Here is a 24987-nt window from a genome sequence, read left to right as displayed (position 1 = left end):
CATTATTTATGACTAAAATATATATTTGTTGATAGTCCTGGAATTACTTTGCTTCTCAATATACTTCAAAAATAAATTTTCATTGTTCATCTCTTTATGATAATATTTTGTTTTGCTCTTGGAATTGTACATTAAAAAAGCACCATCTATGAATCCCATGTCCCCATTCACATGAGCCGCAATTAAGTGGTCACCATCAGTACTATTAACAAAAACACCTGGTACATTGTCACTTTGCAAGCATTTTTTTTACCATAAAATGTGTGTTCACCCAAGTTTCATCAGAGTATATGACTTGTCTCTTTTGCTCAGAAGTTGCTTTTTTCTCAGACACCAAAGAAAAAATGCAGGTTTCTCAGTAACATCATCTCACTTACCCAGAATCAGTCTATTGTTCTTATACTTCCTGAATTGAAAACCCATAGATTTTATACTTTTCCTTAGTGTTCCCTATAGCAGAAAAATTCAGTTCCTTGTGATAAAAATTGTGTAATTTTTGTATAGAAAATATTTTCTTATAGAATTTGAAATAGTTAAAAAATCTCTTTTAATAACTCGCTGCCAAAATCATCTATTTCATATTTACTATGAGGAGTATATTTGTTTTTGTCTTTGGCGTTTAAATTTGAGAACCACTAGCCTTCGTTTCATATCCAATTTTCCTGTAGACCAGCTTAAGTTTAGCATTCTACAAGCAAGTCCCATCGCTTTCACAAGATAATCATTTATATCAATAATCCATTTTTTCCTTTGTCTATGAACTTAATAATATTAAATGCAAGACGATGTGCTTGACTGCAAAGTGGTTTACCACATTCACTTGTCATCTTAACACGATGATTACTTTTAAGTAACAACTGCTGCAATTTCCAACTCAAAAAATAGTGAATATTTGTTTTTATTAGTAATAACATATCTTTAAATTACCTAATACTTATAATTATTACACACCTATTTTAAACTTTTAACCAATAATTCTATGGCTCTGTTCATCATAATATCATTACTTAAACCAAAACACGGTTGATGTAAGAAATTTATACTTTATTTACTTGTATATACTTTTTTTTAGTACGATATATTTTTATCATGCTTGTGTTTTAAAGTACATTGACTAAGAAAACAATTGTTCTTATTACAAAATGACAGGGTAAAAGAAAAACTTCATTACTTATACAAAAATAGCTGTAATTAAGCATAAGAAAAACTGATGTTTTTATTATTAAACATTGAAATTAAAATATCAATTAATTCATTAATATGAAATTAATATAAATGAAGCATAATAAATAATATAATGTTATGTAACATTATCATGATGTGCATTTGTGTCCATACACACAGATAATAATGTTTAAGACAGCAATCTAACCTCAGGGCAGAAGTCACAATTACTTTACTAGTACCACTGGAACATGACTGTACACAGCAGTAGTTCATAAATTCTCTAAATATGCTCCTTGTCTTGTCAATTAATAAGTTAAGATATGATCCCAAATAAGTTGCATTCAAATAGTGCATCATGTTGTGTTGTCAATATGTACAAATGATTTCTTCCCTTCTAAATAACCCTTATACACTACTGAAATGACAAATTCTGTCTTTAGAAAATTTTAATTTGTTCATCTAAACAAATGCATGCTTATTCTATTAATTATTATTTTAATGACTGGCATGTATGAAAATTTAATAAATTACAGTATATATGTAAGAAAAAAGAGAACTTAATATGTTAAGTTCACTACATTTCAACAATTCTTGCATATTTTAATTGATAATGTAATTCTTGTAATAACTTAAATATGATTATTTATAAAAATTGTATTTGTCAAGAAGATTTGTGGATTATCTTTACGTTACAGATAATTTTTTCCAGATATTTCTTTTGAAATGTATACTAACATGTATTAGGTAATTTAAATTAATACTAATGAATAATTTATTGCTTTACTAAGTTTACAAGCTATAGAAAAAATGTTACAATAAGAACATTATCACTCATAATTACCTTAAATGCTATCATTCATGTTATTTTACAGTTGTATACAACTGTAAAATAATATGAATGATATGAACATGCAATGTTATGTTAGATCAAAACTGTGCAGGTCTCTAATCAAAGCAGTATGTAATTGTTGCAGTATTTTATGTCTTAAATTTCTCACAGAATCCTTGATTTTTTTTTAATTTTCTTTCCAAATTATCCCCATTGATTTTAGCAGATTGTTATAATCATCCATTCCCTTCAATAATTCCTTTATTTCATATTCAGTGCTTTCTTCTTCAGTATTTAATAATATTGGAATGTTATTAATTTGTTTTTAAAGCACCACTATCCTCCAGAATTTGCACTTGCTGAACAATTTCTTAACCTAAAAAATCAAGATGTGCCTTAACTCAATTTGACAAAGTTGCTTCATATTAACTATTCATCTTCTATAAGAGTTTTTATCAATAATTACTTTGGAGGTGGTTGTAATTAAGTTATTTAATTTTTCTTTTTTTTGTATAAATTTTTCCATATTAAATTCCAGAAATATTTAAAATTTATAAAACTAATTATAATCAATTTTTTTTTATTGTTAGTAGAAAATATGTTAAAATTTTTCTTATAGGAATGTTTTTGTCTATAAGAAAAGTAAAATGTTTTTGAATGTAAAAGTTTAATGCCCCTTATAAAATTGGCATAGTAAAAATTTATTTGAACAGTGTAACTTTCAATAACTATATCAAATTGATGATATTCAAGCTCAACTAGAGTAATATTCAGCAAATAAGTCTTATAGAACTCTTAATTCAAACCTTCACACTATTATACAGGGTTATCATAAAAGAATGGTGCGGTTTCAGTAATTCATAGGAAGATTTTAGGGAAATTTCTCAATGTTATGGTATCCCTGAAAGCCTCCAACCCAAAAGTTTGTTTATCAGCAGTTGTAACCATAACGTCAGTTCTTGTATTGTTGTTGTGGTGAGTTTAGTGAGTTACTATGTTCTCAGATAAAGACAAAGCAAAGTGTGTTTTATTGATGGCTGAATTAAAATCCGTAATTTTAGTTCAATGTGCGTTTCGACGTGAATTCAAAAGAGATCCACCACACAAAAATAACATAACACGTTGGTTCAAACAATTCGAAGAAACTGGATCAGTTAAGAAACAGAAATCAACCGGCAGACCAAGTGTACCAGACGAAACCGTTGAACTAATTAGACAATCGGCAATTAGAAGTCCTGAGAAGTCCACCCCCCATCGAAGCGTCGAATTAGGTGTTCCAAAATCAACAGTTCACAAAGTTTTACATAAAAAACTGAAATTACACGCTTATAAAATCCAGATACTGCAGGAATTGAAACCCGATGATGGTGTAAAACGTTACAATTTCGCTGTTGAAATGAAGTGAAAACGAATAATTTTTAGATGTTATAATTTTTACAGACGAAGCTACATTCCATGTGAATGGATGTGTTAACAGACACAATTCATGAATATGGGGCTCTGAAAACCCACACGCAATTATTGAGAAATAACGCGATTCGCCTAAAGTTAATGTTTGGTGTGGTGTGATGAAAAATCGTGTAATAGGGCCTTTCTTCTTTGCTGAAAAAACAATTAATGGAGTTGTGTATCTTGACATGTTAACCAGTTATTGCTTTCCTCAGCTGGATGAACTCGAAAACATTCATGAACTTCATTTCCAACAAGATGGTGCTCCCCCGCACTTCAATGCATTGGTCACGGACGCTTTGAACGAAAAATTTGGAGATCGATGGATAGGCCAGCAAGGACCCATACTTTGGCCTCCAAGGAGTCCAGACCTGACACTTTGTGATTTTTTCTTTTGGGGGTACATCAAAAGCGTTGTTTATACACAAAAAATTTGCGACCTAAACCACTTAAAAAACAGGATTAATGAGCAATGACAACCATTAACGAAGAAATGTTAACTAATGTTTGGAGAGAAGTTGAGTATCGTTTGGACATTTGTCGCGTGACTAAGGGCGCACATATTTAAATTTATTAATTATCTAAAAAAATGTTTGTGATGACAAATTTGAAAAATAAAAAACATAAACTGTAAGTAATTCTGTTTTAATTTAAACCATGTTCAAAACTGCACCATTCTTTTATGATAACCTGTATTTCCCTGCAAAAAAAAAATGTATTTAAAAATTTGAGTTAACTATTGTATGACTGCTTCAAAAATTGTTTGTAATTACAGTATGAATATATTGATATATAATTTCTGTGTAACATTAATCTGTTGTAATACAATAGCACAATTCCATCATGTAACACTGTTAATCTAGTGTGCATTAAACATTGGTTTTTCATTGAAAATTGTTGTTATCTATGTAATTTTGTAAGAATTTAATTACCAATAATCAGTCGGTTTAACAATCATTTTTTTCTGCATTAATAGGTTTATAGAACTATATAAAATTCAATCAGATGAAAACATTATGAAATATATATATATATATTTAAATTCTGTTAAATAAACCTCCTAGTACAGAATATTGAGATAAGACATGTCTTATCTTAATTTTTCATGAAAGTAGTTTGCAGGATCCCACATCCTCAGTCATGATTGAAATAATTCCGTTAGTGCATAATAAAAATACTAAAATAATGATAATTATGTATTAATTTACAGGAGTGCTACTCTGTTGCAGTTACTATAAGAACGTCGCCCTCAAACAGTGACTGATGGTTTATCAAATTGAAATTTTGTTTGTATTTATATATATATTTTTTTTTTCTAATATTTTTAATTTTATCTCACTTTTATTAATTTTTAACATTTCTAAATTTGTGTTAATATCAGAAATAGAATGTTTATTGTTTATTAAATGGTCTGCCATATTAGATAAACCTAATTTATTATTTTTGTAGTTTCTGTAATGTTCAAAAAATCTCGTTTTAAATCTATTAGTTTTTCCTCTATAAATAGCATCACAATAATATTAATTTTATTATATTTCTCTCTCTGTGTGTGTATGTGTTTTTTTTTATACATATAAATACATATATTTATAGCATTATTTATTAAATATTAACAAAAAATGTATTTTTTAAATAATATTTTTATTTTCCAGTGGTGATTGATCCAAAAGATCCAACTCCAATGCGACGTATTAATCTTGTTAGATTGATTCTAATCTTTGTTCATAAATTTGAGAATCATAATTCACATGAAGCTTTGAATTACTATTATTGTCTAAGGTAATTTTTTTATAAATAAACATTCAAATTATCCAACAAAAAAAAACCTTAAGCTCTTAAGTACAACAGAAAACTTAGTTTTCTTCTGTTAAGTTCCAGTTTCTTCTGTTAATTATTCATGTTCAGCAACTTAGCATCTAACTTCAATGCATGAAGTTTCTCATTAAATACAGTCTGTATTTTTTCATTCATACTAAATGTTTTTTTTTTTCCATTTTAACTTCTGCTGTTTACAGAATATTGTTTTAATATTTTTATAAATTATAGTCATACTTCTGTATAGTTCTGAAACATCATGTCTGAAAATAATTTCAGTGTGTAACAGACAATATTATAATATACTACAATTAGTAAAAAGTAACAGGCAAGATAGATCTTAATAAATATAACTATCGACATAAACCATCCATAAACATGCTAAATTAACAGCAAACTTACCTGTTTACATAAAAAATTTGTTTTTTTGAATATATGGATTCATTTTGGTTATTAAAATATTATATCAGGCATTCCACTCACTTCCTAGTAAATATAAAATAGAATTAACTCGTAAATGTAAATGTTACTGTCAAAAATTTTGTTTCTTTGTTAAATGTGGGGAGTTGCATTTAGAACTCTTATAATTTTCTCTGCTTTTATTATTAAATTCTCTACTTACTTTTATTAAAATTTCAGATATTAAATAGTTTAACATAATCAAAATATGCAATTTTCATATAAATTTATATATTTTTAAATTAAAAAGCTAATGGAAAAATTTAATGTTTATTATGTACTAGTATTTTTTTTTCTAAGATTTTGTGTTTATTTATTTTCAAGTAGGCTTTTGATGCCTAAGTATCTATTTTAATAAATCTGCTACAGTATTTATAAAAATTCTACTGTTCTGATTTATTTTGTGCTTCCATAGTTAAATAGAAATGGTTCATCATTGTACTTTTTTTTACATAATATGAGGAGCAATTGAGAAGTCATGCTCACTTGCTAATAACCTCCATACAGAAAGAGACAATCGAATAAAACAAAAAGAATCATAATGTTAAATTTTATTGGATACAAGAGTTTTCCTTTACTTTTCAGTATAGTCACAACTTACAGCTATACATTCCTCTTAAATTGCTGGAAACCTTCACTGGCACTTACTATATCCTTCACTTCATTTGTGGTAAAAAAATGAGTGCCTTAATTAAATTTGGGAAAAAGTGAAAATTGTAGGGTGCCAAATCCAGTGAGTGTGGAGGATCTGAAATGCATCTGAATTTCAGCTTTACAAAAAATAACAACAGTATGTGTGTCTGAGCATCATTGTATTATAGGATTAATCACTCAGTGTATTTTCAGATATGACACACTCAGCTATACAATTGTTTTAACATCTATATACCTTGTAGAATTATCCGATTTCCCAGCTTTTACACAAATATTATTACTCAATTTAGACAAGTAACTTGTATATAAGTTTGGCATCCAGAAAATTGTCAAGAGAATTTTTTTTTTTTGCTTTACAAGCTCTATGCACAAAGTTTTATCTCTGTGTGAACTCTGTAGTTGAATCAAAAGTCTTACCATAAATTGCTTGTAAACATGATGAATGATGTTAGAGTTCAGTTTTCCAGCTGTTAAAATTCAATCACTGCATGCTGTTTTATATCTATTAAAGTACCAGTCATCTTGACTCCATGCTACTGTACACATTCTTATGTGTGTTAATAAAATTTAACATGACTAGGCATATTTGTAATGTCAAGATCCCAGCACATGCCACTCAGCACTACATTTTATTGTGTCTTATTTGCAATTGTGTATTATTTTATCAATCACTCTTTGTAACTTAGATGGCATTAATAACAGGTGATTTATATATTGTAATGGAATAATAAAATGAACAATGTTGAAAGAACTGATTTTAAAATATGAAAACTATGGTAGTGAATTTTTTGACATTAATAAAAAAATTATGAAAAGATAAAAGGATATTTATCTTATTGTAGTTTACAAGTATGTAAACATTCAATGAATCATTCTTTGATGAAAATTTCTCTGTAAAAATTTATTTCATCTGTAACATGTATTATATCAGGCAGAAGAGAAGAATGGAATTAAAAATGTATTAATATTAAATATTCTCATTCTATTTGTATCATTGTAAATAATGCATTGTTTCACAGTAGAACAGGAAACAATTTTTTTTACTTTATATCATATGTTCCAATCATCCTTAAGGGTATGTTGTATATAAAGTTCCAAAAATACAAGAGGCAACAGTCAGTTACTTTTTCTGAAAGTAATGAGGTTACACCCAATCCTTATAATGAAAATATTGAATTTGTCACTTATAGGAAAAAATATCACCTGCATTTCAGTGGTTTGGCTATGGCTGTATTTCAGTGGCTTTGGATATGTAAGGTATATTTGGCTCAGTGAAAAAAATAACAATAGATTACTTTATTCCTCACTTTTCATAATCTGGCATGGGATGCTTGTTCATGAAGATTGTTGCTTCTGTTTTAGGCCTAACATTTGTATGTGTCAGGTTGCCTACAACCAACTTACAGGGACACTAAACAAATGTAATGTTAGTTAACACTCAATCTATATAATATAGATATAATCTATATAATGCTTGTTGTATTAGCAAATTTTCAACTTCCTACTACTTGAGGTTTAGGAATTTCATCGAATTAAAAAAATATTGTTGTTTATATTTCCAAGACTATGAAGTAGTTCATGTTTTCGTGGATGTATTCAAATAATCAGATGTGGAATTTTTTTTCAGGAATCTTAAATCACCAACTGGAGATGACATGTTTGCTGAATGTATTAGTGATCTAGTTATGGAAACAAGAGAATTTGATGGTATACTTGGAAAGCTTGAACCAGATGGCTGTAGACATCCAGGACTCATTGATTTCTTCAATGGTGCTGAGGTAGTCCTTAACAAACCATGTTTAAAAAATCATGCAAACCATTTGAATTGTTTAATAAATAATTTTATTAGATATTATTTAGTTATTTTTTTACAGTCATTACCAGTTTTCACATGTAACATAAGCTTGCATTATTTTTTAATGCTAAAAAATATTAAGTTATATGAGAATGCATTTGCAAAAAAAGTCAAGTAAATTGAAATTTTAAGCTCGGAATGTCGAGCTTATTTTTAATAAATATAGTATACAAAGATATTGTGTTTTATACCTATACCACATATAGAGTGGTTGAATTCCCTTTACTACCAGCCTCCATAGCAGAGTTGTTATAAATTTTAGCTGCTTCTCAACTGAATATTCTGCTCTTGGTTTGAGATTGTTTTGAAAAGCCTGATTTTGGAAATTTTCACTCGCTACAAATCTATCTTGTGATAAAAAAAAGTAGGATGATTGTAATTGTGCATCAATTTACAGTTGCTATATTTTTATCAACATTGAGTGATTCTTTAAGGGTTATTGTAAATATTATTTTAATTAGGAGATAACATAGATACAAATAGAACATTTATATAGGTATTTATTTAAGTTTGTAAATTTTATAAAGTTAGTCATTTTTATTTTAAATTTAATTTTAAAAATTAAGTCTGCATAACTACATTACATGTATTATCACTAAATAGCAGTGAAATAAGTAAAAAAAGATGTCTCATTTAAAATATAATGGAATTTTTTTTTTTAGTCAAATGAAACACGTACGTCCAGGCTTCTTCTTAATCTTTATTAATTTTTGAAATTATTAAACTGTAGCAAAAACTAATATAAAACTGAACTACCTCTAATTTAACAGAAATGAGTTTAATGCAGTTTTTATATTTTGTTACAAGTTAAGGCAATAATTTTAAGTAAGTTGTATGATAAGGTGTTTGTATTACTTTTAATAGTTCATTAAAGAAAGTAATAATGTAGTAATCAAAATCCTGCTAACTTAAATTAGTTGAACTTTATAACTCAGTGTTTCTGTATTTACTGTGTATGAAGTAATTATTTTTATCTGTTCTCTCATTTCAGGATGATGTGAAAGCAGTAGTTGAACGTGTAGCATCTACAGCAGAAAATCGTGGACAATTTGAAGATGCTATCAAACTTTATGATTTGGCTGGTGTAAGTTTTTATATGTACAATTTTTTTTCTAAAATGGTCAATTTTGTTCTTATTGAGCTCCTTTTCTTCCTGCCATTATTTTTTTATGTATATTCATAAACTATAGTAGAACTTATTTTCAATAATTATGATAAACTTTTTTTAATCACAAATCATTAGCATTTGTTTAACTTTTCTGCTTCACTTTTAATCATACAGATGTTTTGTTTTGTTTTTTTTTAACAGTTAATAACCGCCATTTAATATGAGGCATACCAAAAAATTTTAATTACAAAGACTTTTACATATGATTAAGGTGCAACAAACATCCTCATCAGAAGCAGCTACTGATGTACATAAGAGTTGATTTTATTCCAAAAATTTTTATAAAAGATGATTTTTACATGTTATATAAATATATTATATATTCACATTTATAAAACAAATGTGAATAAAATTTACTGTTTTATGTTATTTAATATGTAACTGGGATTACAATCTACTAATTTTGTGATGTTCTATAATACTGTGCTTTACATTATGATTTCATTGTTAGCATGGAAGCTATAAATTTACAAAATTAATGGTTATAGCTTTAAAATTAAGAAAGTTTTCTTTTTTGCAATTTAAAAAAAGAATCATTAAATACATCTGTTAAAGGATAAAATGTCTGAATCAAACTTGTCACTGAACATGAGCTTCATTTATTTAATTTGGCACATTTGTGTAAAGCTATTAATTTGTTAATTATCAGTGAACTACAAATCCTTCATTAACTATAAAACATTACGAATGTGGTTTTAGCTCTGTTTCCCTTTTTAAAAACTAACTTTAAAATTACAAGTGTTCTTATGAATATTAAATTGTTGAGTAAGCTTCTGATTTCACCCTTTTCTAGCCAGTCAAGAAATTTAATTTAATGAGTTTATCTTCCTTTGAAAAATTGTTAAATTTGTATTCAAAACATAGCTTTCTTTATACTTCTGTTACAAAACTGTAATGATTTTATTTAACATACTGAAACGATTTATGCAATAAAACCTCATTTATAGAACTTAACTTGATTATACTGTAAAAGTATTATATTTAATACTTTTACAGTAAAAAATACCTCAGTTTAATGATGTTTTTTACCCTTTTAGGTGAAATTAATTTTAAAATATCTTTGATATCTTTCATTTGTTTGCTTTTGGAAGTTTCAAATACTGATCAGGTTTAGTAAGCAAAATGAATGGCCTTGAGTTAGTCAAATAGTAGATAATCATATATTAATTTGTCAGTATCAGAAACTTTTTATATTTAATAAAACAGCATTCATTTATGCTGCTGGTCACATTGTTAACTGTTCCATTTAATATTACTAGTTGTTACATAATATGGGAAGACTACTTCTGTTGCAGTGTACTCTCCTGTGCAACAACTTGCCCACTTATGAAATATAATGAGAAGCAATAATGAGGAACACTGCCTCCATAATTACTTACATCTCCTATGCTAGTATATAAGAGTTAGTGGAATAAGCCTGCAGAATTATAAGTTTCATCTATAATGACAACTATAATGACCGTAAAATAAAAGTTATGTATTTTTTAATCAAAAAACTCAGTAAAATTAAACACTACAAAAAATAGAGCGTATTACTATCTACATTGAAATAATTTTTTTCTAAAAAATGCAGTATTTTGAAAGAAGTGGCTGGATATGGTAATGCAAAGTAAAATTGTGTATGAGAGAGCCACCATGACTTTCTGAAAAAAGTTGGTTCAACCAAGCTTGGACATTAAATATGGCCATTACTGTCAATAGAAAATAATATATTGGGTGTCTGAAAAAGAACTCTGGGGTTTCAAGAATAAATATAGTTTTTATTTTGCAGCACTCAGTAATGTATGCATAATCCTGAAGCTTGGTTTGTCATCTGCAGAGGTCTATGGTGCTCATATTGAGTTATATTAAGAAGTAAAAAAAACTTTAGATTGTACTTTCATACAAAAACACATACATTTTTAATCCTAAATGTAATAAAGTAAATTTAATTTAAAACAGCGGAGTACTTTTTCGGATTCCTGCATTTAATTTTATTGAAGTTTATTTGGAAAAGAGTATTCCACATGAATCTATTAAAAGTTTTGCTTGGCTTAAGAATACAGTTTTTAAATCACAAAAATTCTACCAGAAGAAAACTTACTATTAACCAATATCAAATTTAAATATTACATTAATTCATTTTAATTTTCAGTGTCATGAAAAGGTATTGTCACTGATATCAACATTGTTGTGCCAAGTTGTTTCTAAACCAGATCATGATCCTGCCTCCTTAAGATCACGACTAGCAGTTTACTCTCAGGATATCTCGGATAGGTATGTAATGAAAAATTTACTATTAGTGTTACCCAGCATAATTGTAGATTAGCTATTGCAGGAAAGTGATAGCATTCTGCTCCAAGACCCTGGATAGTATGGGATGTCAAGTGTACATTACAATCAACACAAAATGCCAGTTTTTAGGGCTCTGTAAAGCTGTAGCAAATATTAAAGGAGCAGAGAGGTTTTAAGTTAGATTCCATTTTAAAATTTTCCACCATTAATGGTAAAGATGAATTCTTTTAAGATTCTGATCTGAAATACATCTTAGGGATTAGAACAACATTTCTCAACCTGCAGGTTGTAAAATTAGCCTACAACTTTACATGTAAACTATAATGAAATCATTTTATGACAAAAATCATTTATTATTATCATTTTACTTACATTTATAAGTAAAGAAATTAAATTAAAGAGACAGTTGCATTTGTTTTTCGTTTAAAAGTTTCTCAATTTGTAAAACTATCTTGGAAACACACAAAAGCAAATTGTTTTAAAATGATAAAAGATAATTCCTATAATTAGTTGTTAGCGTAACCATAAACGAAAAACCCTTTTCACAGAGATAAGATGTGGCAAAAGGGAATAATATTTTCAATGCTTCTCTGATTAAATTTCCATATTCACTTTGACAAGCAAACCAAAACATAAGTAAATCTTCAGATGTGAATTGTAGTTGTAACGTTTTATCGGCAGAAATTTCGATGAGCTGCTCATGAATCTCAACTAGTAACTTAGGCTATATGAAGATGAATAGCTTACGCAAATTCATCTTCATGCTATTCAAACTGTGGTGAATAATAGTGTCTTCTTCATTCAAATTTTAATTAGCATAATCAAAAGTGAGTGGAAACTTATCAAAACTTTTGTTTTGAAGGTGAATAATCCAGATATCAAGATTCTTAATGAAAGCATGAACTTTTCTGTCATTAATGAACTGTTGTTATCATGTACTTGTAAATTCACATTCAAGTCGGTTAAATGTAAAAATACATCAGCTAAGTAAGCCAACAGCAACATACACTCATCTGTAAAAACATTGAAAATGGCATTTATTTATCCTGGAAAAATATTATTAATTCATCTCACAATTCCAATCACCGGGTTAACACTTTCTCCCGTGATAACAATCTTGACTTCTGTATGGAAAAGAAGAATTTTTTCTCTTTCCCCATTTCATCACATAGTTTGGCAAAGAGCCTATTCTGTAATAGTTGACTTATAAAATTAACCATTTTTACAGCTTAACAAAGAATTTGAGATTTACCAGCATATCTTTTGTGGCAAGAGCATGTCTGTGAAGGAAGAAGCCATACATTCCATGAATGTATGGCTCCATGAATGTAAGCCATACATTCCCAAGAAATGTTCTTTCTTGTTATCGCCTTTGCACCATCACTACATACTGCGACACATCTTGTCCAATCTATGTCATAGCTTTTGGTAGCTTCATAAAAACCATCAAAAATGTTTTTGCTTCTTCTATGCCTATTAAAACACTAACTATATCAATTGCAACAGGCAATATGAGGTTTTCTGACTTTCATCAATATGGTTTCATTTACAAATAGAAGCTTGTTCTCAAAGTATGTAATTTTCTTTTGAAAAATTCCAAGGGTTTGCGTTAGAGATTAACTTTTACTGTTAGAGATTATGTAAAAAAAAATTATTGAAATATAATTTAGAAGTCATATGTTTTACATTTTTCCAGTGATGTTTCAATATGGGAGCTATTTCAGCTCGCATTAAAGGTAAGAAATTTTGTTTGCATTTAACTATTTATTTTAATAATTTTTGTAGTTTCATAATTTCACTAAACATTGCAAAGAAAAAGATGTGAACGAAAGAATTTTATGAAAACTGCTGACAAACTCGGCCATCAGTTAGAAAATAGTAAAATTATGTCATTTGAATTGTAGAACACAATATACAACTTGTACTTGTTTAAACAGCTATTTCATTGTGAAGCAACTGTATTTTCTAACAAATGACCAAAATTACCAGCAGTTTTAATGAGGATTTTTTGCTTCATAACCATTGTTTTTGAAATTTTGATGTGAAATATAAGAAAGATGTTAAAGGAAAAGTAATTGAGAGTAAAAAAGTCATTCTTAAAAAATAATCTGTATAATGAAGAAAAGTTTAGAAAAAGTGGCTTTAAATGTTTAAACAATAGATTTTTGAAATAATAAACTTTTTTAAATACAAATTACTTGTAATGAAATATTGAAATTGTTGTACCATGAAGACCAGATGAAAATTTAAGAGTACTTTTTATAGTATAAATTGCCTAACTTTCATACTTGTGATTCAAAAACATTGCAACCATATCAAAATTGCAGAAAAGAACAAGTTTTAATATTCAGTTTGTTTTTTTTTTAATACTGTTGTGAAATTCTTGTCAGAAAAAATTGGTCCCCTAACTTCTAAAATGTAATCTAAATGTAAAAATCTAATTAAATTGTTCAAACTTTGTTGAAAAACGTTTTTCATGTGATCATTATTTTTCTTGGATTATTATACCCTACAGTTAGTTCTATTCTCTGGGTTTCATATAATAAATTCGTTTATTTTTTTTTTCAGGTACGCTGGAATACAAATAAATTGTCGTTCAGAAATAGCAGCTACATTTTACACACTTCGTGATTTGATTGTGTTTTTTGATCAGTATGCATGTAACCAGTATCAAGAAGCACTGGAAGTATGAGTATTATTTTTTTTAAGATTTAGCTCATAATTTAACTAAATGAAATATTTTAGAATTGCTTTTCAGTCTGGAATATAAGAAAGAAGACACATTCCTTGAAAATGTTGAGGGGATTAGAACCTCACAAAGATTTTTATAAATTATCATTTAATTAAGTATTCATTATTTTTATTGCAATAAAGTTTTGTGAAAATTAGAAATTAAAATTCCAGTGTTTGTGTTTACCTGACCCAGGTAAAAGACAAAAGAAATTACCTAAATCGTTCATCAAATAAACATAAGTGAATTTGTGTATATTTTAGAAAATCTTATTACTGGAAACTCCAATCTATAAGATAATTCATTTATGCAGATATCATAGTGTTCTGGATTACATATCATCCATTTAATTAATTATTTCTATTATTTTACAAGATCCTTTATTTGGAAAAATGTTTACTTCAAATAAACCCAATGAATAATAAAGTAACTCTTCTTTATGAATAAACTGATTATAATTTAATAATTAAAACCACCCACTCATTTAAATGTAAACTACTCTTAACTTTTTCAAACAAATAGGGTACTATTATTTAACTCCTATAATCATTTAATATTTGTTAACTTTGACTTATAGTAATGAATCACAAATAAAATGAAAGAGTAATTCTTACACATTTTTCCTAAAGTGTTCAATATGAGTACCTGTTGTTACATGGCACATATCCAACCAACAAAAGAGTTTGTCCCGTACTTTAACCAGTATATCTTGAGTAATGAAAATGACAACTTCTTCAATCGTGTGTCTCAAATCGGAGAGATCAGAAGGTAATGGAGGCACATTCACAAGATTATAAAACCCCAAAAGAAGTCACATGGAATCAGATCGATTGATCTTGGAGGCCACCATAAACAAGCTTTTATCAATTCCACGTTGACTAATCCAGCACTTGAAGAGAACTTCAATCAACTAATCCCATACAGAGTTATGTCAGTTAGAAGGTGACCATCTTGTTGCCAAATAAAATTCTGTGGTCCATCTTGCAGTTGAGGGAAAAGCCGTACACATAGCATATCCAAATAAGCTTAAAATCCAAATTACACTTGCTTCAGCAAAAAAGAAGTGTTGTAAATTTACCTTTGGCATATTGTACAGAAAATATTTAATTTTGGGGGATTCTTTTGCATTTTAAAAATTCATGGAGATTTTCTAGCTCCATATATAAATATTGTGTGTTAACTTTTCCACTAGGATTAAATGTTGACACATTGCTAAACACAGTACTATCAAGAAAGTTGTCATCTTCATACAGAAACATTTCAACTATGAAGTTAGCATGCACAGCATAATTAGTTAATTTTAAAGCTGTAAGCATTTACTTTCATTCTGACATTTCTAGCTTTGCTAGTTTGTGACTGGCTTTCTTAACAAATTTTTTAGGACTACACAAGAGACTCCCTGAGTCATTTGCACTCTTTCCTTTACATAATCATCTGGTTATTTAAAATTGATTATGCTATTGACAGATGTTATTGTCACTTGGTAGATGAGTATTAGACTTTCTGCAGAACACATGTTGATCTGTAATTACAAATTCACACTAGCAAACTGCAAAACACAGAAGGCTGTGGTACAAGAGTCACCACCATCTTTGCTAGTGGTGCCGTCAAGCAAAAAGATAGGGAATCAGGACTACAACCATGCATGCAACTAAAACTTCCTTTTTTGCTTTTGATTCTATCCTTAAATCAACACTGTACACCTCATCCATGACATATTATAACAAATTAAAACTCCGATATCTTTTTTGTATACCCAGTAATTTAAAAATAGTGACTAATTCTTTGTTTTCACATGTTAATTTATGGTAATCAAAAATTTATTAAAAAAATCTTACTGCAGTATTTTAAATTTCCTAACATTGTATAGACCTTAAAATTTAACCTTCCTGTTAGTGATTATTATTACTCTATGATATTATTTATTTTCTTGCTTTTTTTACTTATTAACCTTAAATGATTAAAAAAAAAATTATTTAATGTTCTAGAATTAATTAAACTAAACTAGTAAGAAGTTATAAAAATTACCAGAAATTCAGTTCTGTTCTAAGGTACAATTTTGTATTTATGAAACATAAAAGCTAGTTAAGAACAGTATTTTGGACTGATTAAAAAAAAATTATATTTTACCTATTACAGAGGTTGAAGACATTCCTGGTAATGCTTCTTATTTTAAAAAAAAACTTATTAACAAAAGAGTCTTGTTAATAAGTTTTTTATGTCATTTCAAGTTTAATAAAATATTACCTTTTTTCTACATTTCAGTTTTTTCGCTTTAAAACTGCACAATGTTAATATACAGTAAATGTTGCTGTGACATTTTTCATATAAATGTTGAAAAATTACATATTACCAGGAAAATAATGTTCCAAACGTAAATTTTAAAAATCGGGTAAATAAACAACAGTATCTAATCTTATTATTATTTTAGGCATTAATAAATTTCTTTTATATTGAATTATTCTCATTAAAGAGAGGTTATGTTTTTGATTTCATTATTACATGAATCCATGAGCATGGGTGGATGATTTGGTGCTTCCAATTAGATAGTGATTATATCATATTAAGTTGCAGTTGGGTGCTGTTATCCACATTTTTAAACTTACCTTATTGTAAAACAGCTTTACAACAAAAAAAAAATATTGCTGTTTATGTTTTTTGTAGTCATTGTAATATTATCAACTCCTACATATTTATTTCTGCAAGAAATTTTGAAGTCCTTACAGAACAATAAAATATATACTTCTTAGTCACTGAAATAACTTGTTTCAGCATTTCAATAACCTAAATTTCATTTCATTATGTGTTTTGAAAGCATCATTTCTAAAAGCATTTTTTTTAAAATTATAATATTAATTTTTAAAAAAATATTCAGAAGTAAAATTAGTAGTGACAGTGATTGATTATCCCTTTTATTGTTTAAATATGCAGCAGACAGAATCAAAAAAATCAAAAAATTTTTAATTACCTGTATGTTTTCTTTTTAACATGCTGCATTTTGCTTATTTTATTTTAACAAGATATTAATTCCATCTATAAAACTACAATGTATAAAAATAACTTGGCAAAAAATTTTAAACATTGTGTTTGCCCAAATAATGTATTCCTAAGGACACTTAATTCTGTGGTTTATATACATTATTATTGTTAGTTTTACATTCATAGTTGTGCTTTATTTTATGGGTATTTATTCTGCATTATATGATATTCCGTTTTGGTTTTTTTAAAGATTAGGTTTACAAGTTAAATCTTACCTACTTGTACTACACTACAAATAATCATTATCCTGTACATCTGCTTTTAATTCTCCCTTTTCTTTCCTGGTAACAAAAAATGCAACATGATCATTGAGAAATGTTGAAAAATAGGTGTTATAAATTTTTGTCATTGGTTTAAAATGGATTATCAGACATAGAACAAGTCATCAAAACTGATAATGCTAAAAATGAGTTTTAATGTATATTTTTTCTTTATCAAAATATTTGTTAAAAGGTCAACTCTTATATTAATATTTTTATTTAATTTCTTTTTTCAGACCATTCAAAAATCACGATTAATTCCATTTTCAAAAGAAGAAGTTGATGAACGTGTAAGCAATTTTTCAAGATTAGAAGAAGAAATCAGCCGAAATATTCCCAATATTCTTTTAGCCACTATGAACATTCTCCATAATCAATACAATCAGTTGAAGTAAGTAGCTTAATCATTTTTTTATTTTTATTAATTTTGTAAGTTATTCAGTAATTTATATTAATGGAAAAAATTTCTCTTTTAATTATTTCCTCATATTTTCCACTGATCTGCATGGCAGAGCGGTAGCATCTTGGCCTTTTATCTGGAGGTCTCGGGTTCAAATTGCAGTCAGGCCTTATGAAAACAATAGTATACCAACAAAAGGTTAATACTAAAGAAGAGTTACTCATTAAAATATGAAATGCTATTGAATTTATATGAAATGATCCTGATATGATACGGAAAGCCACCGGAATATTTTACATCGGCAGAGTGCTGTATTGATTGTAAAGAAGGAAATTTAGAACAAATACTGTAACGTGAGTTTTGTTATTCTGTTACCATTTATCATTTCATATATTTTATTTTTTTGTTTTACTATATTAAGAATAATGTTTATTGGGTACAGAGTAATGCATTTTTGTCTAGTTTTTGTCTGTTTTGCTTCAATCAACAACCAGTTTTAAAAAGTTTAATATTTACTCTTTATTGGCTGAATTTACATTAATTTTCTCAGAATTAAATTTTGTACAAGTTTTGTTAAGTGCTCAAAGTTAAGAAAGTGTAAACACAAGTCAATGTGCAGGGTGGGGATAAATCGGTATCATGCCAGTGGGAGGAACAGAGGATTGACTACACTCACACACATGCAAGTATATATTGTTTACGTGTGTGCGTATGCTCCAACAGCACGCCGATTGCTCAAGGATACATAACGTCTGACCATTTCTCTTGTTATATTTATTTCTACTTGTTTGTTTAATCTATTATTTTTTTTTAATTTTGTTGGTTTAAATTTCTAAAATATTTTATTTATTTTATTGTTTTGTATTGTTTTTTGTAATTTTCAGCATTCATGTTGTCCCGATATTATCCTTCTTTTGGCCCAATGTAAAAATTAAAAGACCCTTTTGAATTTCTCTTGCTTCATTGTCAGCATTAACCAATATCAGCTTCGATCCTTTGGATACAGGTGTTTTATAGACTTTATTTGAGCCATCGGTCCAACCATAACTTTTCCAGTGTGTCAAGTCAATATAAGATTCATCTGAAAAAATTGTTGGTCTTCCTTCTTCCTGTCTCTAAAATACTCATTTTATTTAGATAATTTACTCATTTAATATGTATATCTTGTTTTTCTACAAAGATTTTCCTGTTATTTTCAGTTTTCTTCCATCTAAAAGCCAGACTTCTCAGAATTTTCCTTAGTTTTGTGACTGTAATTCATCTGCAGATCTGGATGTTTGGTTTTTAAAACGAATAATTTTTTCAATGTCGACAGGGCTTTCTTTAGTTTTGTATGAAAATTGTATATTATATTTTGTAATGTACATTTTTGGAAATTGTCGATGTTAACTTTCATTTTCATTCTGAGTTTTTCCCAGCAACTAAATTCTCATTTTCTCCCAGTTTATTTGATTCTGTTATCACTTTATGCACAATATAAATAGATACTCCACAAAGATCTGCTATGCAAGCTTGAATTTCTGTACATACCATCGCTGGATTATCTTAGACTAGTTTGCTGTGGACATTCATTATTATGCATTTGTTTTGGCTTTTTAAAGGTATTCCTCTCCCTAATCTACGATTGCATCTTGGATGAGGCATTAGGAAGATTATTTAAAAATTCCGTAATTGAAACAAAATTAGTTTTGAAAAAACTGTTTATAAAAAATAGTGTTGAAAAATATTTATTATAAAGGCTGGTAACAACATACGGTTCAACTACACAAATGCAAGAAGGCAACTGAATTCCTGCTTCTATTCTTGAACGTATCGCACAATCAGCAAAAAACTTGTTTTTCGACACCAATTTTTGTTTTTGCATCAAATATTTTAAAAATGACTGAAATTATAGTTCAGATACATGTTTTATCCTATTTCCCAGCTCTGATTACATAAGGAACCACCAACTTTACTATTTTGGAAATATACTGTATTTTGTTAAATATTTTTTTTTTTGTGTAGTGTACCTATGTACTGTACTAAACCAACTTATAATTAATGTTACCATCTATATTTCATTAATAACCACCCTAAGTAAGTGCGCATGATTTTTTTTTTTGAAAAACCTAACCATTCTTCCTTAAATGAGTAATAGTTCCGTTCTATATTCACGGCATTTTTATGGTCTCAAGCCTCTGCGAATAAGGAGATTTTTTGTATTTTATTTTAATTGACTTCATTAAAATTTCCAGTATCATGCAATTCAAAGAAAGTATAATTTGTAATAAATTAAAATTGGCTTTATTACGCTAAATATATTAAGAAATGTTAATATATTAATAATTTACAGGGGAGAGGTTCAAGGTGTGGGTTACATAGAAGACAGTACCAAAGAAAAGGTAAATATTTTATTTTATTTCATATTGTATATTATCTTGGAATATATGAGTCTGTTGTTAAGTGCAAGAAATATTTGTTAATGTCTTGTTTAGTAAGCTAGTTTAAATTATGTTTACATAACTGATGAACAGCAGTTTTTAAAAAAATCAAAAATATTTTTGTGAACAAAAGGCGTAGACAGTACAGTAGTTATGTAACATTCACTTTATTTTCCCACTTAATCTCCATTTATTATCCAGTCATTAGTGGAAGGTTAAAAATGTCCTTATGAAAGCACTTTTTCAGCTTCTTGAAATGTCATATAAACTGTTTGATTATTATTATAATCTCAGTGTTTACTTCGCATCTAGTTTCCATGAAATCAAAAAGAAGATATGAAAGTGTCAAATCAGAACTTTCAATTCTGATTAAGAAGTTCTTCTCACCTAATTTCCTCAGTTTTGCACATGGTGAAATAAGGAGCATCCATTGTTAATTTAGTGAATATATTTTCCCTGCCAGTTTACATGTAGAACACAAAAGTTTTTTTTAGTGACTTAACATTTATAGTTTCTTTCTCTTGATCCAGATACAATAAAAATTTGAAGAATCTAAATGGTACTCTCCTACAATTAGGTTGGGAAATCCCCTCTGCCCATGAAAATGAGAAAGTAGACATTTTGCTTTATCTAAGAATATGTGCCTTTTTATCTTATATTTTTCTAAATTTATAGTTTCTGTGAAAGTGCACAGTAGAATTATTCAGTTTGTTTAAAAATTGGGTAATCTCCAGTTTGACTAAAAACTTTGTTTTTTTATTTGAGAATCAGCTCTTCCCATTTTTAGCAGGGTCCCCATCATTTTTTCTCATAGAAACAGTTATTGTTGCATCCCTTTTGACCTCATTCTTCTAGTTAAATTGTAAATTATTTTTACAACTTTTGAAAGATGTAAATTTAGTTTTAGAAAAAAGAATCTGCTACTTGATTTTTTCTTTAGGTGATTAATTCACCACTAATGTTTGAAACTAGAAATATGGTATAAAAGTTTTTTTGACTACACTAGTATGGTGCCTTTATCCAAACTGAAAACATCCAGTTTAGTTTTCATACGAGAAGCAAATTTCTTTCATTTAAATAAAAATTTATTTTATGTTACTGTATGGTATTATGGATTACTTTTAAATATTTTCTAATTCTGCTGTTTTTATTTTATAAATGATTAAATTGCCATAAATAAATGTTATAATGTTTAGAAAATAAAATCATATTTTAAAATGTTATGTTGTTTTTAAATGTTTTAAAAATATTGGCTTATTCTTAACAAGTATTATAATTATGTCAGCAGATAAAGGCTAAATGATAAATTAGCTAGCATTATAATTGTCTGACATATATAAACATATGATTTATATAATCTATCGTGATTTTATTTATTGTAAAAATAAACACAGACAAGCCAAGTATTATAACTCAGGAAATGATGTCATCATCTTCCTTAGAATAATATTAATAAATACATTGTTTGAATGCTTTGGTAAAATCCAGTTAACTAGTTGTCCTGAATTTGTTGATCCTGTGAGAGCATTTATGCAAATTCCACTTTTGTTTTTATTCGAGTTTTGATTGCGAAAAGATAGTCACATTTTATAATCAGTTGTATAATTTTAGTGTTTTATAATAATGAGTGAACTGAAGTCTACTATAAAAAAAAAACTAAAACAGTAGGCCCAGGAAATAATAAATATTGTGTATTTGTTTATGAAACGAGAAAATTGATTTCCAAAGTCAGAAAAACACCTGATTCACATTAAAAAATGTGAAGAAAGGACAGCAGTTGGTATGATGCGTTGCAATCCCAAGTCTTAAGAGTGAGAAAAAGAAAAAATCAGTTGCTAGAAAATTTCGCAAAATTCAGCAGAGACTTCCTTCTCTATTCCAATAAAATACAAATCCATGAAAAACCTGCAGTGGGACTAAATGACCACCACAAGTGTGTAGTGAGACCGCAAATGAATTTCATAAGCGGCATTCGATGGTAAAAAATAAAATTTTAGTGCTTAAAGATGTCATTGGTTATTCAAGAAAAGAACAAGTTTGATAAAAATTGGGCTTTAGGTGAAGCAAAACCGAAAGTAACAGTAAGGTTCTCACTGAGTGACATGACATAAAGTTTAAGTGTATTCAATATCTGACTGCCATAAAAAAATTTAGAACTGAAATAGGTCAATAGTGTACCTTGACGAGTCATTTATATTATTTTCTCACAGTACAAATAAATTGTACAGATTTAGACAGCAGGCTGAAAGTTCCTATTTCAAAAGAGACTGCATACTTTTAGTACAGCTGGAGGAGAAATCCACTCCTTACTAACTTGGCAAAAAGTGGCAATTACAGAGGTCAGATGAAAGCAGAAAATTACTTAATATAGACAGAAGAGATATTTATACCCAAACCTTCCTGATAATTCTGTAGTAATTTCATGCAATGCACACCCTATCACAATGCCATTTTAGAAAAATTACCAATTTTCAATTCAAGAAAAGAAGGTACGATAAAGTGGTTGCAGAAGCACTCTGTTCCTCATTCTTTCTCAATGCTGAAACCACAGTTGTATGAATTAGTAAAAGCAAATAGAAAAGTTTATTGACTGTGTTTGACAAACGTTTACAAAAAATGCATGATGTTCTCAGACTACCTCCATACCACTCTATCAAGATGGTTTGGCCAGAAGTTAAAGGATACATAGCAAGTCATAATATAACTTTTGATATCAAAGTTGTGAAAATAAAATGGCCAATGTGAATGAAAAAAGTTGGAAGATGTATAGTGATAAAGTTAAGGAAACAGAAGCTGAATATATGCAACAAGAACACATTATTGACAGTACTAAGGAATCATTTATTATTTCTTTACAAGAAAATAGTGAAAGTGACAGTGATGATTCTGATGACCAGTATCCTGGGAAATTATAATATTTCTTATGAAGTGGATGGCATTCACCCCATTTAATTAAAATAATTTTATTTCGTTCTAACATTTAAAAATAATTAACTTCTGAATATTTTTTTAAAAAATAAAATGTAATGAACACCAGCACTCTATGAAGGTAAAACATTTTGATTTTGCATGTTATACCATTTTTTGTGTAGGCATACTATTGTACAATTCCCAGCTTCACATAAGCACTTTGTAATTCTTGTCATGTTTACCATTTGAAATATCTGTACTAAAACATTTTTTCACAGAAAGTTGTTGGATTTAAAAATCCAACTAACTACTTTCACAAAAATAGTTGGATTTAATTGGTGAACCAATTAAATTTCACATAACTTGTAATAATGTTCAACAAATTATAATTAAAATTTCAAAAAATTGTGATCTGCGATCCAATTCTAACACCACAATACATCTTATGAAGCTATTCGCTGTTAGGTAATAAAGAATATTTTATGCTGCAAGTATAATAGAATGATTCAAAGTGCAGCTATCACTGCCCTTTGGCACCAGTCATCAAGATTGATTGCGCCACCTGTACCATAATTTCAGGTTTTGCAATCAATTGTATAATTAATTAATGTATTGTTTGTATTTCAGCAACTAAATTTCTTAAGAGAGCGAGCACAAGCAATCACAAGTTTTGCTGGTACTGTTCCATACCGAATGCCAGGAGATACTAACAGCAGATTAGTTCAAATGGAAATTCTGATGCATTAATGTTACTTTTTTTATACATATGTCAATCAATTTTTATTTTTTATCAAAATCATTTTATAATTTAATAGTACTTTTTTTCATTATTAAACTGTTTGATTATTAAAAAAAAAAGTTATTTTCTTGTCTTTAGGTCTTCATCTTATTTTATATCTTGTGAATGGTTTATTACCATATAGGTTCATTACATATGAGGTTTGATGAAAAAGTTTATTAAATTTTTTTTATTCCACTTGCTAGAAAGTTTGGATAAAAAATAATTTCTGTAGTAAAAGTATACTTGCATTTGAGATCTGTCTTTTGGAACACATTAAATATGTAATTTAGACATCAAAGTTATATTTAGTAATTTTGTAATGCTTTATAAGATGATGAAGATTTATATTGAGTTTGTGAAATTAAAATAAGATATAAGTTCTCTAATGTGGTGAGTAAGTTGCAAAAGGATTTAGTATGCTGGAACAAATATTTAGTCCAAAGGTTTCAAAAACAGTTATGAACCAGTTGAAGATGACAAAGAGTTGCAGGACCAAACAGATCCCTGACCAGTGAAAAAGTGGAAAAAATAAAATGAAAAATTGTGGCTGAATTTTTTTTCTCTAAAAATTGTCTTGCTATAAAAAAGATCTGTTGAAATGCTGAATGAAGTCACTAATGAACAAACCATAATCCAGCACACATAAATGGTAGTATAACAAGGATGTATGCCTAAAACATTACAGAGGTCCATTTATCTTACTAGAAGTTCCTGAGTGACCAAAGACCAAAAAAATATTTGAAGTTCAATCAGATATTTAAGTTCTTATTAACACT

The 24987-nt window shown here is 28.1% G+C and overlaps 1 protein-coding gene across 1 annotated transcript in view; it reads left to right on the top strand.

Moving 5' to 3' along the window:
* The window catches only part of LOC142319514 (nuclear pore complex protein Nup93-like), a 57817-nt gene extending 33529 nt beyond the window's left edge, over window positions 1–24288 (top strand). Inside the window, exons 11-18 of the mRNA XM_075356878.1 lie at window positions 5098–5224; window positions 8001–8151; window positions 9220–9312; window positions 11531–11652; window positions 14239–14356; window positions 17937–18091; window positions 20433–20481; window positions 24058–24288. Coding sequence (XP_075212993.1) covers window positions 5098–5224; window positions 8001–8151; window positions 9220–9312; window positions 11531–11652; window positions 14239–14356; window positions 17937–18091; window positions 20433–20481; window positions 24058–24177 — 935 coding nt within the window. The 3' untranslated portion in view covers window positions 24178–24288. The remainder of the gene's footprint in view (window positions 1–5097; window positions 5225–8000; window positions 8152–9219; window positions 9313–11530; window positions 11653–14238; window positions 14357–17936; window positions 18092–20432; window positions 20482–24057) is intronic.
* The last annotated feature ends 699 nt before the right edge of the window (window positions 24289–24987 follow it).

This window comes from Lycorma delicatula, chromosome 2 (genome assembly GCF_047948215.1).
Source record: "Lycorma delicatula isolate Av1 chromosome 2, ASM4794821v1, whole genome shotgun sequence".
Taxonomy (NCBI): Eukaryota; Metazoa; Arthropoda; class Insecta; order Hemiptera; family Fulgoridae; genus Lycorma; species Lycorma delicatula.
The sequence above is the reverse complement of the archived record's forward strand: the minus strand, read 5'-3'. Positions and strand labels throughout refer to the sequence as shown.